Below are 15,128 nucleotides of genomic sequence, written 5' to 3' on the forward strand. Positions count from 1 at the left end.
TAAGTCGCACTGTATTAACGGTGCCCCACAGAACTCCACTGTGTTCATTAACATGTTCGTGGCTGCTTGGATTTTGGTAACTTGGAACCAATAGAACCTTATGCGCAATGTGAACGACCTAACCGGTAGAGTGCAACATTACTCTAGTTGCAACTTGGATTGGGAATTTTCCTCATACCACAGCAAGAATCCATTATATTATAAGAATGTCGTGTGGTTTTATCTACATTTAATTTCTGTATCAGAAATATTGGACCTTAACCCTCCGCCGGGCGCGCCTTCTCTTGTAACATGAGAATTGGTTTCTTGTTTACTTATACTTGAATATTTTTATTTAGGGACGTTCTTAAATAGTTTATTCATATATTGGAATTTAAAAACTCTATTTTTATTTATTTGCTGATACAGTGTTATGGTAACTCGGCCATCGTATTATTTACAGAATTAATAACATGTTACCGAGACAACGTTTTAGTCTTTAGATATCGTTACTCACGACAACACAACTTTCACAGAGATAGTTAATCTTAGCATGCTTCTTGCAAACAAACTTCCTGCACATTCTGACATTCTTTGCTCGTCCACAGCTTGACATCTGCCTCGTTTTTTCTGGGTATATTGCACAGGTTCCTCCACAACTTCTGCACGGTATCTAATGAGAAATGTCTTTATAGGTATGCTTGGCATCATTGCACGGACACTCAGTTGCTCTTTCATCAGTTGAAGAGCTAGATTCCTGAGGTAAATCCTCCTCCTGTCTTTAGGGTTGCTCTCATTGAACTGAAAAACAGTTTGAGAATTTATACCAGCCATATTCATCAAAGCATAAAAGATCGCCAAAGGCCATCATTTCGTGATACTTTTCACTGTGTATGACGCACACATCTGATCCACGGTATCCACTCCCCCTTTAGTGGAATGATATGCGACTTACTTGAGGCTTCGTCGATTGTGTCTGTGTCATGCATGGTAGAGAGTAATATTACAACTTTGTTCTTTTTAGTAACTTGTGATACTAGAGTCAAATCATTTTGGTAGCCGAATACTGATGATCCTACCTCTCTACATTTTTGGGACAGGAATTCAGCTGGTAATTCTTTCTAAGAGTTCCAATACTAGTTATGCCCTTTTCAAGTAACTCCTTTGCTAAAGGCACACTTGTATACCAGTTGGCCATAGTCAAGTTTCAGTTAGTACCTTTGATTGGGTCCACTAATCTGTGGACAATTGCAGATGGCGTATTTTTTAATAGAGAAAGGGCCACCTGGCTGCTTGCCACAGTATACTTCTATGTTGCAGGTGTAAAAGGTTTTAGCATCACACAGTGCAAAGATCTTCGAACTGTATTTTGCCGGTTTATTCGGAATGTACTGTATGAATCCACATCGTCCTTTAAACGGTTCCAGTTTCTCATCTACAGTAACGTACTCACTCAACCAGTAGTTTGTTTTACAGTTATTAGTAAACCTGTCAAGCATATACCTGATAGGAGCAAGCTTGTCGGTTTTCAGTCTCTCAGCTCTGGTCTCCTTGTCATCAAACCGAATACAGCAAAGAATAAAGAGAAATCTCTTTGCACTCAAGCAAGCACGGAGAATTTGAATTCCAGTCCCATCTGCGGTCCAAAGTTCGTCAACATTAGTGTGGCTTAGTTTCTTCATGCCTAGTAAGTACAAGACACCAAAGACGGCCATCATTTCACATATCGTTGTGCCCTATGCGTCTCTCTGTCATGAGTACTGAATTTCATCCCGATGACCAGTTATGAATAAGTTAGTACACCTAACAATTTCATCTATCATATTAGAATCTATGAAGAGTAAAAACGCTTCAATTTCCTTTTTTATATCTCTGTACCTTTGAACTGGCACGGGCAATTTCTTCTTCAAAATGTTTTTGCGTTTAGTCTTGCATGCAGTAGAGAAATCAGGTTTCCTCCATTTCGTTTCCTCATCTTTTCCTACAAAATATAAACTTGATACAGCCTCACCAACATCATCATCGTTATCGTCACAACTCTGTTCTGAGTCGGTTTGGTGGTCATTAAATTGAACTTCATTCTCTGCATCAAAAAATTCACTGTCACTGTCTTCTTTGCATCAACTAGGTGATCATCTTGCAAGTTGTTTAGAATTTCGCTGTTAGCCTCGTCATCAATCGGCACCGACCTGTAAAAATTACTACTACAAGTATGATATTCACCACCGAGTTGAAGGTTACAGAGCTCAAACGTGTTTTCATCTACATAATGAAAAGGAGAACAGATTTATAATAAGTGCATTGAAACGGCAAGAATTTCAAATGTGTTTGATTGACAAGGTTTAGAGCTTTATGTATGCAAATAGGCCGTGCTAAATAGATAGAAATATTAAATATGAATCAAAGAGTATTGCCACACAATTTATCAATGATAGAAATAAACATAAAGACAAAAAAGTAACAAAGATACTTGGATAGTTTTACTTACATGATCAGGCGCGCGGCGCACTCAGTGCACCAGTGGTGTATTGGAAAGGAAATGTGTTTCTAGTGTGGCGCCAAATGGAGCTGCAACAATCACACCTTCAACACACGACAGCAGACATTCCACTGGAGGAATAGGTGGGCTAACAAGAAAATGGCGCTCATCCCCTCCACACACCCTGTGGCTTAACCCGGCGGAGGGTTAAGCAAGACAGACACCCTCTGCGCCAATGTTCAACATTCAGTTCTCTACCTGAAGATGCCCTTGAAATTTAGAACTCAATAGAAGTAGCTGGACTTTGCTTTCAACCGGCATTTTATACTTTTAATGTGTAATTTTAGAGTATTTACTAAACAAGGGCATATTTTAATCATTGTAAAAAGTCGTGTGATACTATTCTTACAGTCTAATTGTAACTGATGTAAAATCTGAAAATTTGATTTGTCATTGATCAGTACATTATTTTATCTATAACATTTCATCACTCCACCATTTATATTTTGCAGTTTTCGGAGATGACAAGGAGCTGGAATTTAGTCCCGCAGAAGTTTTTTTACGCGCCAGTAAATCCACTGACACAGGGCTGATGTATTTGAGCACCTTCAAATACCACTGGACTGAGCCAGGATCAAACCTGCCAATTTGGGGTCAGAGGGGCAGCACCTCAACCATCTGAGCCATTCAGCCCGGCAAGATTAGGATAAAACGATCTTCAAGGGTACCGACAGTGGGATTTTTTTCAATCTGCTTTATGTTGCACCGACACAGATAGATCTTATGGCGACAATGGGATAGCAAAGGGCAATGAGTCGGAAGGTAGCGGCCATGGTCTTAATTAAGGTACAGTCGCAATATTTGCTTGGTGTGAAAATGGGAAACCACGGAAAACCATCTTCAGAGCTGCTGACAGTGCGGTTCGAACCCACTATCTCCCGAATGCAAGCAAATAACATTAAATTATCATCTTAACCCTTTCCCATCTTTGCATTGCCAAAATTCTTGAATGTGTTAGTGTGACATTAAACCACTAACAACTAAAAGTGTACCTAGAACAATGTCTTTTAATCCCCTTTTCCAGTTTTTTTCATATCAGTGAAGTAAACTCGGGTATATTATAAAGAATCTGCCTACCTCCAAGTCCTTCAAACATCCTGTAAGTTGAATTTGAGCTAGTTGATCAATTACCATTAGTTTGGTCTTTTTCATATTTATCTCCTGACCATTATTTAGACCATCACATTTATGTAGATCTGATAACAAATAATTCTCTCATCATTAAGCAGATTATAGACTAAACTTGACATGTAGTAAGGATACTTATCTATATATATAAAATAAGAGTTTTTGTCTGTACATTGCTCAGAATTTGAAAAGAATGGTATTTCTGTATCGGTCATGTTCACAGTAACAAGAAAATGCATTTTTTACTTTTCCGTAATGTCTGTCTGTCTGTCTGTCTGTCTGTCTGTCTGTCTGTCTGTCTGTCCGTCTGTCTGTCTGTCTGTCTGTCTGTCTGTCTGTCTGTCTGTCTGTCTGTCTGTCTGTCTGTCTGTCTGTCTGTCTGATTGTATACGCATCAATAGACAATAGAAAACGGCTGAAGAGAATTTCAAAATCAAAAAATCAAAATCTCTTTATTTGCAAATGAGGTGTCTACCTCGGTGGCAAATGGTACACTAAAATACATTATTGTCAAGCACTAAATATTAAATTAACAAGAGAAGAAAATTTTTCCTATAATACAATATTATACAATTTACGCTAACAATGTTTTCTATTAACACACAGCTCATCCTTAATAAATTTATATTGTTTACAAAATTCTAATTATAATATCTCCTGTACTACTTACAAATATAGTCAACTGATATACAGTATGTGGAATTGCTTCAAATGATACTATAAAACTGGTATAACATTAATATTTACATTGCATTTATTTATTTACTATTTTTTTTTACCCGTTCTGGATCCTAAGTAGCATAACGACCTGCTGCGTCTTAACCAGAGCCCCTTTTGCCACCACTTTTCAGAGTTCCTGAAGGGCCTTCACAGCTACCGTAGCGGTCCCAGGGCCCTCGAAGTCCCCACTGTACTTCACCCCTACAGGCAGTCTCCTACTTTGGCTGTCCAAACTCCTTAGACCAGGGGATGGAATTAATTTATTCACACACATTTTTTTTATTTACAATAACCTGCACCGGTCGAATGCCCTCTAACACTTCATTTATTTTCTCTGTTGCTGTTTATTCTCTTCTTGAATATCTGTACAGATTTTGGGAAAGGATCAAACACTACCGCTGGTAAACTGTTCCACTCCTTCACACCCTTCCCAATGAATGAAAATTTACCCCAATCGCTTCTGCTAAAATTCCTTCTAATTTTATATTTGTGGTCAGTCCTGCCGATATAATTATTTTCCAACTGAAGCCTCTCACGGATATCTCCCCATGCTTCTTCTCCTGTATAGGCTCTATATAATCCTGTAAGTCTAGTTTTCCCCCTTCTCTTACTTAAAGTTTCCCACCCAAGTTCCTTTAACATTTCTGATACACTACTCTTTCTCCTGAAATCCCCTGTTACAAATCTTGCTGCTTTCCTCTGCACACTATCTATTTCTTTTATTAGGTATTCTTGGTGAGGATCCCAAACACTGTTTGCATATTCCAATAATGGACGAACCATACTCAAGTAACTTTTTTCTTTTAATTCTTTGTTGCATCCTTTAAGTAGCCTCATTATGACATGTAATGATCTGTATGCTTTCCCAACATTGTCATCAATATGACCCTTCCAGTGCAAATTACTTTCAAATCTCACACCTAAGTATTTGCACTTGCCTTCTTTTGGGATAACTACCTCATCCAAAGTATATTCAAATTCAGTTTTAAAGCTCCTGTTTGTAAAAGTTGTAACAGTTGATTTGCCTCCATTAACCTTCATATTATTTTCTTCAACCCATTGTTGGATACTTTCAAGGTCCCTTTGTAATTCTGAACAATCCTCAATGTTGTTTATTTCTCTATAAACAATTATGTCATCTGCATACAATCTTATTTTTGATGTTATATTGTTCCCTAAATCATTTGCGTATATTAAGAAAAGTAACGGACCGATTATACTACCCTGTGCAATTCCCTTCCAAACTTTCTCTTCCTGCGATACATTATTTCCTACTTTGACTTTCTGAACCCTTGAATTTAGAAATGCTTTTATCCAACGTGTAACCCTTACGTCCAATCCTATTCCCTCCAATTTCTTTAATAATATTCCATGTTCCACTCTATCAAAGGCTTTGGAAAGATCTATGGCTATGCAATCTAACTGACCTCCTGAATCCAACTGATCTGATATGTCCTGCTGAAATCCCACCAGTTGTGCCTCACAAGAAAATTTCTTTCTAAATCCATACTGGCTCCTCATGAACCAATTTTTATCATCACATATCCCTCTGATGTACTTCGATATTAAACTCTCCAGAATTTTACAAACTATACTGGTCAGGCTGATTGGTCTGTAGTTCTCTGGTTTCCTTTTATCACCCTTTCCTTTATAAATTGGTATTATTATAGATTCCTTCCATTCCTTTGGTATTACACTATTATTTATGACATAGTCAAAGAGAAATTTTAAATAAGGCACTATGTACCACCCCATTGTCTTTAATACCTCCCCAGTAATTTGATCACTTCCTGCAGCTTTTCCTTGCTGAAGCAGTTGGATTTCTCTGAAAATATCTTCGTTTGTGAATGAGAAGCTTCTTGTTTCCCTCTGTCTCTCTCCCTCTCTATCTTCTGTTTCGGTTTCCAACTCTTGACAATCATCTACTGAATCTCTAAATTCCCTACTAAATAGGTTTGCTTTCTCAGTATCTGTTAAATAGTGTTCACCCCCTTCTCCCACCATTGTAGGAATTTGGACTCCTTTTCCTTTTTGATTCCTGATATATGAATACAGCTTTTTCCATTTCCCTTTGTGGTCATTACCCTCTTGAAGTATGCCATTCATATAATTCTCTTTTGCTTCCTTTTTCACTCTATTCAGTTCCCTCATTAGCTGTTTTCTAGTTTCCCTACTCTCCCTACCCTCTTTGATTTTCCTGTTTACTATTCTACATTTTCTTTTTAATTTTCTTATTTCCCTTGTATAATAAACAGGGTCTGAGGTCATTTTACCCTTCTTAACAGGTACAAATCTCTTCTCTCCTTCCCAAATAATTCCTTTAAATTTAGCCCAAAGTGTATCCACGTTACTCCCTTCACTTATCCAACAACTGAATTGTGATTTAAGGTAAGTCCCAAATTCATCAACTTTAGTTTTTCTGTACATTTTCTTGTCTTGTGTAACCCTCTTATTAAGCCTTTTTGGTACGAGTCCTACATCCATTATTACAGCCTTATGGTCTCCTATTCCTTCAATTACCTCAGTTTTATCAACAATTTCCCATGGTTTAACCAAGAATACATCTAGTAAGTTATTGAGACGAGTCGGTTCTTGTACTACTTGTGTAAATCCACCCTCCCAAATTAACTTATTTGCCAGTTTCTGTTCATGGGCTTCACTTGCAGCTCCTTTCCATTCAACTTCAGGCAAATTTAGATCTCCCCCAATTATTACCATATCAACATTATTGTTTTTATGAGTATAATCTATTATTTTTTCAAAGATTTCCATGTCTCTTTCCTCTCTTCCAGGCCTGTATGTTCCTATAATTCCCACCTCCTTCATATTATCACAAACTAATTTTATCCCTAATATTTCATCCCTTTCATCGGTAAACCATTCATGTGAACAGTAAGTTTCCTTCACCAGAATAAACACCCCCCCTCCCTTTTTATCTCCTCGGTCTCTACGATAGACTGTGTACCCTTCTGGAAATACTTCTCTATTACCCACCCCTTCTTTCAACCACGATTCCACTCCTATCACCACATCAGTCTCATAAGATTCCATCAATGTACCGAATTTTAATTGTTTATTTACTACACTTTGACAGTTTACCAAGAGCAGTCTCAGACCCCCTTCCTCCCTAAAACTTGACTGTTGCAATTGGGTAACTTGAAATTCCTTACTATCCTGAGTTTCTTCTTCTAGTTGACTGAGCCAGCTTGAATTTAATGAAAATCGGTATGTAATGTCGGGTGATGAACCACTACAAGCTCGGCTATAAATTATTTTATTCACGCTGAGTGAAATGGTAGTTAAGGGGAAGGCCTGAAATGTAATTCTCAAATAAGTTATTTATGTTATTAGTGGTCGTATCAATAAATCTATATATATAAAAATAAGAGTTTTGTCTGTACATTACTCAGAATTTGAAAAGAATGGTATTTCTGTGTCGGTTATGTCCACAGTGACAACGAAATGCATTTTTTTACTTTTCCGTAATTTCTGTATGTATGTATGTATGTATGTATGTATGTATGTATGTATGTATGTATGTATGTACACGCATCACGATAAAACGGCTGAAGAGAATTTAATGAAAATGCGTATGTAATGACGGGTGATGAACCACTGCAATCTAGGCTACAAATTATTTTATTCACGCTGAGTGAAATGGTAGTTTAGGGGAAGGTCTGAAATGTAATTCTCAAATAAGTTATTTATGTTATTAGTGGTCGTTTCGATAAATACTACACAACTAACCTAACTTTAGTTATGTCTTAAGTTAGTAGTAGTTATGTAAGAAGTTATTAAATTTCCGATCACTTATGTCTTATACATTGTTATCGTACCACATATAACCGGAGATATTCATGAATTTGGTTTTTTGTTACTAAGTCCATATCAGCGCCGAGTCACGAGAAAATGGGTAAACAGAATTTAGTGAAAATCGGTATGTAAAGTCTGAGAATAAGGAACTACAATCTACGATATCAATAATTTTGTAAGACACCCTAATATCACAGATTCGAAAGAAAACTAATGTGAAGGCCTGCAATATAGAAAGCTCATAAACTTTATCAACAATAACACTACATTGACCATTGTTTGTTGTGATGTGCTTTTTGTCTTCTCTTTCCTCTCATCCCCGATAGATAGGATTACTGCAGCGTACCAAGATTTTTTTAAAATTTGCTTGACGTCGCACCGACACAGGTAGGTCTTATGGCGACGATGGGATAGGAAATGAATAGTGGTGGGAAGGAAGCGGCCTTGGCTTTAAGGTACAGCCTGGTGTGACTGGTGTGAAAAAGGGAAACCACGGAGTAACTTTTTTTGCTTAACATCGCACCGACAAAGATATGTCTTATGCGACGATGGGACAGGAAAGGTCTAGGAAGTGGAAGGAAGCAGCCGTGCCTTTAATTAAGGTACAGTCCCGACATTTGCCTGGTGTGAAAATGGGAAACCACGGAGAACCATCATCCGGGCTGCCAACAGTGGGGCTCGAACCCACCATCTCCCGAATACCATCTTCAGGATTGCTGGCAGTGGGGTTCGAATCCACTATCTTCCGGATGCAATCTCACAGCTGCGTGCCCTTAACCACACGGCCAACTCGCTTGGTCGTACTGAATGTAACAGCCTGCCTGTATATTGGTGGGCAGTAGCTGGGGTGTAAGATAACTTTCTTCTTTAGCATGCCATTCCTCTGGTTCATACATTTTCTGATATATCTAGTACGTAACACACTGGTTCATCATAGTATTCGAGCTATACAATCCCAACAGGGAGCCACTGATTGGAATGAGTAGTGTGCATATTTAACGGAATAATGACAGAGGAGTGTTCACGGCAGTCTGCGACCTGGTTATTCCAGCTCTGGAACTTTGGACTCTTAGATCGGCACCGTAGTACTGGTCGTTGAAAGTGAGAAAGTGTGCGGTTTTTCATTTGATTGAGTATTTTATATGATAACATTGCTTTCAATGCTACATTCCTACTGATGTTTTTGTAATGACCTATGTTGAATTCAATTAGGAAAACCACCAAGTCAGTCTTTCTGAGAATCCCGTAGCGAAGCACGGGTACATCAGCTAGTAATTATATAATTATATTAGTAGAGATATTGCAAATATCTTTTGCTTGAAGATCCAGGGATGACCTGGCAAACTTACTGTAACTTCCGGGCATATCACAGCACAGATTAATAGGGAACAGTCTGACTCGTTGGCTGAATGGTCAGCGTACTGGTCTTCGGTTCAGAGGGTCCCGGGTTCGATTCCCGGCCGGGTCGGGGATTTTAACCTTAATTGGTTAATTCCAATTGCTCGGGGGCTGGGTGTTTGTGCTGTCCCCAACATCACTGCAACTCACACACCACACATAACACTATCCTTCACCACAATAACACGCAGTTACCTACAAATGGCAGATGCCGCCCACCCTCAACGGAGGGTCTGCCTTACAAGGGCTGCACCCGGCTAAAATAGCCACACGAAATTATTATTATTATTATTATAGGGAACATGCATGATCCGGGGTTTTAATTAAAAATATGCTATTCTGATTCAAAATTGCATGCAGAATTCAAAAATGTGATCAGAATGTACAAATAATAACTCCAAACATGATAAAAATAGACGAAAATGTCACGTCACGAAGTACGCGATCTCATTGGCCTGACGTCGTCGTACAGGTTGACTGAATTAGCAGACGAAATAACACATAGTGTGCTGTGAGAAGCAGGATACACTTCGCGTATTTCTACTTTACGTTAGTGTCTAGTATGGTTAAATTCGAGGTCTATACATTGGATAATAATCTGAGTGGTATATTTTAGACTTAAAATGAATCCTGCGCAGACAGTGAGGCAGAAAACTTATAAATGGTGTAGAGTTCCGATGTGCAATAGCACATCGCATACCGTACCAAACAAATTGTTTATAAACGTTCCAAAGACGCTAAAACTAGGGAGAAATGGATTTTGGCGAGCTGGAGAAATGCTGGTGATATATCGGAAAAGTCCAGTTTATTTTTTTGAAGATTTTAACGTAAGATGAATTTGTTTGAATTTTCAAATCACTTTTCCATGTCAGCAGTTCTAGTGGTAAAACTTTAAATTTTAATGTATGATGCTTTATTTAAATGCTTCAATTACATCTTGGAATATGAAAGTAATAAACAGTGCATTAAATAATGCTGATTATTAAAGTATTCTCCAAACCTAACCTTTGTTTTGGGTGATCCATGTCAAGATAATAAATCAAAGGGGTTATGAACCATTTTGACAGCTCTAATTCTACCAATATATCTTGGCATGGGACAGTTATGTATGTCTTTATTGAAGAGCTTAATTGGTAAAGAAATTTAGGCTGTATCTAAATACTCTGTAATGTAACAAAAATAGGCGTGTACATCATGAAAGGAAACAACGTGAATTTAACAAATGTATAATTCTTCACACAAAACCAATGCTTGTCTGTTGGGGTCTTATAAGTTAACAATGCTCAATTATAATATTAATGAAATAAATAACATAATTGCACACAGGTGAAAATAGTGATGTAGGTGTTTAAAATATTATCCAACTTCGCCTAAGTTTTAGGTTATACAAGCCAAGTCAATAAACCGAAGGGTAAATATACCGCGCGAGTTGGCCGTGCGGTTAGGAGCGCGCAGCTGTGAGCTCGCATCCGGGAGATAGTGGGTTTTGAACCCCACTGCCGGCAGCCCTGAAGATGGTTTTCCGTGGTTTCCCATTTTCACACCAGGCAAATGCTGAGGCTGTACCTAAGGCCACGGCCACTTTGTTCCCATTCCTAGGCCTTTCCTGTCCCATCGTCGCCATAAGACCTATATGTGACGGTGCGACGTAAAGCAAACAGCAAAAAAAAAAAGAAAAGAGAAAATAATAATAAATAAATAAAATAAAATAAGTAAAAGTCACAGCACCCAAAGACATTCCTGTATTGAGCGACTAAAATGTCACCAGGACACTTTTCTTTCCTGATATGCTCAGCTTGTTAAAAGCCAAATGTAATTAATGTTACTGGCTTCACGTCCCGCTAACTACTTTTACGATTTTCGGAGACACCGATGTGCAGGAATTTAGTCCTGCAGGAGTTATTTTACGTGCCAGTAAATCTACCGACACGAGGCTGACGTATTTGAGCACCTTCAACTACCACCGGACTAAACCAGGATCGAACCTGCCAAGTTGGGGTCAGAAGGCCAGCACCTGAACAGTCTGAACCACTCAGCCCGACTTGTGAAAACTAGATGAAGTCATATTTATCTTTATCATGTTTAACTTTTTCCCTCCACAAAGATATTTAATTCTCTTTCATGGGCCCCGGAAGTGGGTAGGCCAGTTGTCCCAACCATATATATATATATATATATATTTTTTTTTTTTTTTTTTGGGAATGATAGATTATAGCCCTATAGTACTATGATCTTTCTTTCTTTCCTTCTTTCTTTCTTTCTTAATCAGTTTATCCTTCAGGGTTGGTTTTCTCTCGGACTCAGCGAGGGATTTCACCTCTACCACTTCAAGGGCAGTGTCCTGGAACGTGAGACTTTGAGTATGGTGATGAAACTGGTGAGGAGGGCCATTACCTCGCCCAGGCGGCCTCACCTGTTATGCTCAGCAGGGGCCTTGTTGGAGGATGGGAGGATCGGAAGGGATAGACAAGGAAGAGGGAAGGAAACGGCCGTGGCCTTAGGTGCCTGGAGGAGAAGTAGGAAAATACGAAAAACCACTTCGAGGATGGCTGAGGTGAGATTCGAAACTTTTCTACTCAGTTGACCTCCCGAGGCTGAGTAGACCCCGTTCCAGCCCTCGTACTATTTGTTTTCAACTTTCATGGCAGAGCCGGAAATCGAAACCGGGCCTCCGGGAGTGGCACACATTAACCACTACACCACAGAAGCGGACTAGTACTATAATGCTACCTATATGTTTATGTTAGTGCTGAAATCCGATTTCTTACTTTACTGATGCTGAAAGCCCGAAAATGTAATGTTATTCTTTAATAGGGGAATCAGTCTAGAAGGAAATGTTGAAAGTGATGTGATATCTATCCAGGTTCGTTGTTATCCTAATACTATGGGTTACAGTACATTGCACGTATATAAAAGACGCCACTTACAAACTTGCTTGTTATCCGCGAATTTCTGCGGCCACAAAAGTCACTATTTTTCAAGAATGATGACATTTACACATGATAGATTGTCTGATTGTGCTGTTTTGAACCTTTCTTCTGTCATTTTGAAGTTATTCGCGATCATGAATAATAAACAATAGGCTTTTAGCAACGGCTGATGCACAATGGCTGGTAGAGCTCCATGCGGTACTGGATCGTGACGTCACAGCGCGCCGCTTACGTCAGAGGCCGTTTCACTCGCCTTGCGGAAAGGCACTATTAAATATTTTTTTAATGGTAGAAAACAAGGCAACATACCACAATGTAATACGTTTACGTACTATTTCATTGGTGTACTTTTCAAAAAAATATTTTTGTAAATGATGCATGTTCCCAATTCTTTTTTATAGCAACTTATTGAAGTTCAATATATGGATATACGAATATATGTATGATTGACAGGAACTAGTAAGGAGGATAGAATAAACACAGAGGATAACATGAGAAGAGGTCAGCATCAGTAGAGGGGACAACACAAAAGGACAAACTCCTCAATTTCACACACTCCCATCGCCTTCTTCTTCACTCTCAGTTCTTCTCTGCCCATAAAGACCTTGTTTCTGATTCCCAGCTTCATATGAGAGAGAGAGAGAGAGAGAGAGGTCACGACAAGAGGCTCATGTTGTACATTTTGTGTTGTGGATACTGTGTACCTCAAGGTTGGATATGTAACTAAAATATACTGTGTGTTATCTTTTTTTGTGTTATCTTTTTTAGAATCTGAGAAAATTTGTCTCAATAGAGCATCTGTGCAGTGTATGCTGGACATTGTCCACTGTGTTTGGCTTCAGAACAAGAGTGGTGAAAGGTAAGTACTGTTATGAAAATAACCAAAGTAGTGAATATGTAAGAAGAGTTACATTCCCTTGATGGACTGTATACATTTACTATTCAGCAGATTAATCTAACAAAGAAATAATTAAAACTGAAACTCTGGCAGATTGGTAGAGGATCCATTTAGTAATTTGACAACCTTATTACACAATTAACTTGTGAATACAGTTCAGAGGTTAAGGGGCAGTTTTAAAATATACATTATCTTACTCATTCAGTAATAGAAAGGAACAAGCAAGTGACAAGTCAAGTCATGTAAAGAAAGACAGGGGAACGTATGGGAATATGGAGCAATAAAAAGAGAAGACAAGGACATGAATACCCAAACAGGTGAGAACAATCTTCAGATCTTCAAATAAAAAGACTGTCTTCACATCATTTCCAGTTCTACAGCACTCTTTTCTCAGTCCCTAACAAGATCATTTCAGCTTTCCAGCTTCATCAGGAGTGTACGTTCAACATTCACTGAAGGACCATCTTGAGAGATCTAGTCTTTTGCTTTAAGATCTGTCAAGATGGCGTTCAGTGATTGTTGATGCCCACCCTCCTGATGAAGCTATGAAGCAGAAATAAGCTTGTTGGGAGCTAAGAAGATGTGGACATGCAAGAACTGAGATTGAGGAGGAGAGAGCCTATCTATTTGAAGATGGCAATGTATTGTCCATCCCAATTAACACTTTCATGGCCATAGATAAAGCATAATAGCAATAGAATTGGTTATTAGACACACTCACACACTCACCCTCACTCTCTCTCACAAAGAGATTGTGACATCTGGCCTCTTCAGTTGGAATGGCATGTTTTCCCAGCTGGCAAAAAAAAAAAAAAAGAAAAAAAAAACACCAGCAGTGGAGTGGGTTATTAAGCCATTGTGTGTAGTGTTTCTCTCCATTTGTGCATTTGGGCTTGTTAGTTGGACTGGCACGCTACACATACACGCGGTCTATTGTTCATATAGCTTTTAATACCAAAGTTAACTACAAGAGCCTATGATATTAATTTGTTGTGAACTACTTACAGCAGTAGAAGACACCATTTACAACTAACGAAAAGTACAGATTACATCTGAATTATACATTTTAATTGGAGCATTACTCGCACACTTCTTCACACTATCATATGAAAACTTCATCCTGTTATGTATTCCATTTTGTATTCGCCTCTTTCTTTATATGACTTGATAGTTTTACTAATTGATAGCTGAAGTTATGAACTCATTTGTGAACTGTAAAGTTAGAAGTGTAAGTGTAATATCTCAGAATAATGCAGCATGTGTTATCAGATTGAAGACAAGTATGTTAATAGTTATGCAACAGACAATACTTTTACAACTAGCATCTAAACATGGAGGAGCCACGAATATACAGTTCCTAAGACTTTACTTCTACATTGTTTTAATTGTCAAATTTTGTTTCCATATGCAGGTATGAAACTGCTCTGGACCTCAACTTCCTCCACGTAGCCCAAGCAGCCCAGTTCTGTTCGGCTTACTTCACATCCATCCTCTACACAGAACTGTGGTGTGGTGCTCAGTTGAGGTAAGAATTGTGGTTCTTAAGTGTACCTCATCCTTACATCATCATCATCATCATCATCATCATCATCATCATCATTTTACAGTTCCAGTTTCCTGGGTACTGTTGGCGAGCCTCTACCACTCTGCCTTACTGACGTACATTCTGTTGTTAATGACGTCCTCCAGTGCCCTTCTCCGATCTGCAACGTCCATCTCCTAA

General features: G+C 38.5%; 1 protein-coding gene across 1 annotated transcript in view; it reads left to right on the forward strand.

Annotated features, from left to right (window-relative positions):
• LOC136863856 (serine-protein kinase ATM) overlaps positions 1-15,128 on the forward strand; it is a 570,640-nt gene that overhangs the window by 452,669 nt on the left and 102,843 nt on the right. Inside the window, exons 35-36 of the mRNA XM_068226546.1 lie at positions 13,276-13,366; positions 14,817-14,930. Coding sequence (XP_068082647.1) covers positions 13,276-13,366; positions 14,817-14,930 — 205 coding nt within the window. The remainder of the gene's footprint in view (positions 1-13,275; positions 13,367-14,816; positions 14,931-15,128) is intronic.

This window comes from Anabrus simplex, chromosome 1 (assembly GCF_040414725.1).
Source record: "Anabrus simplex isolate iqAnaSimp1 chromosome 1, ASM4041472v1, whole genome shotgun sequence".
NCBI lineage: Eukaryota > Metazoa > Arthropoda > Insecta > Orthoptera > Tettigoniidae > Anabrus > Anabrus simplex.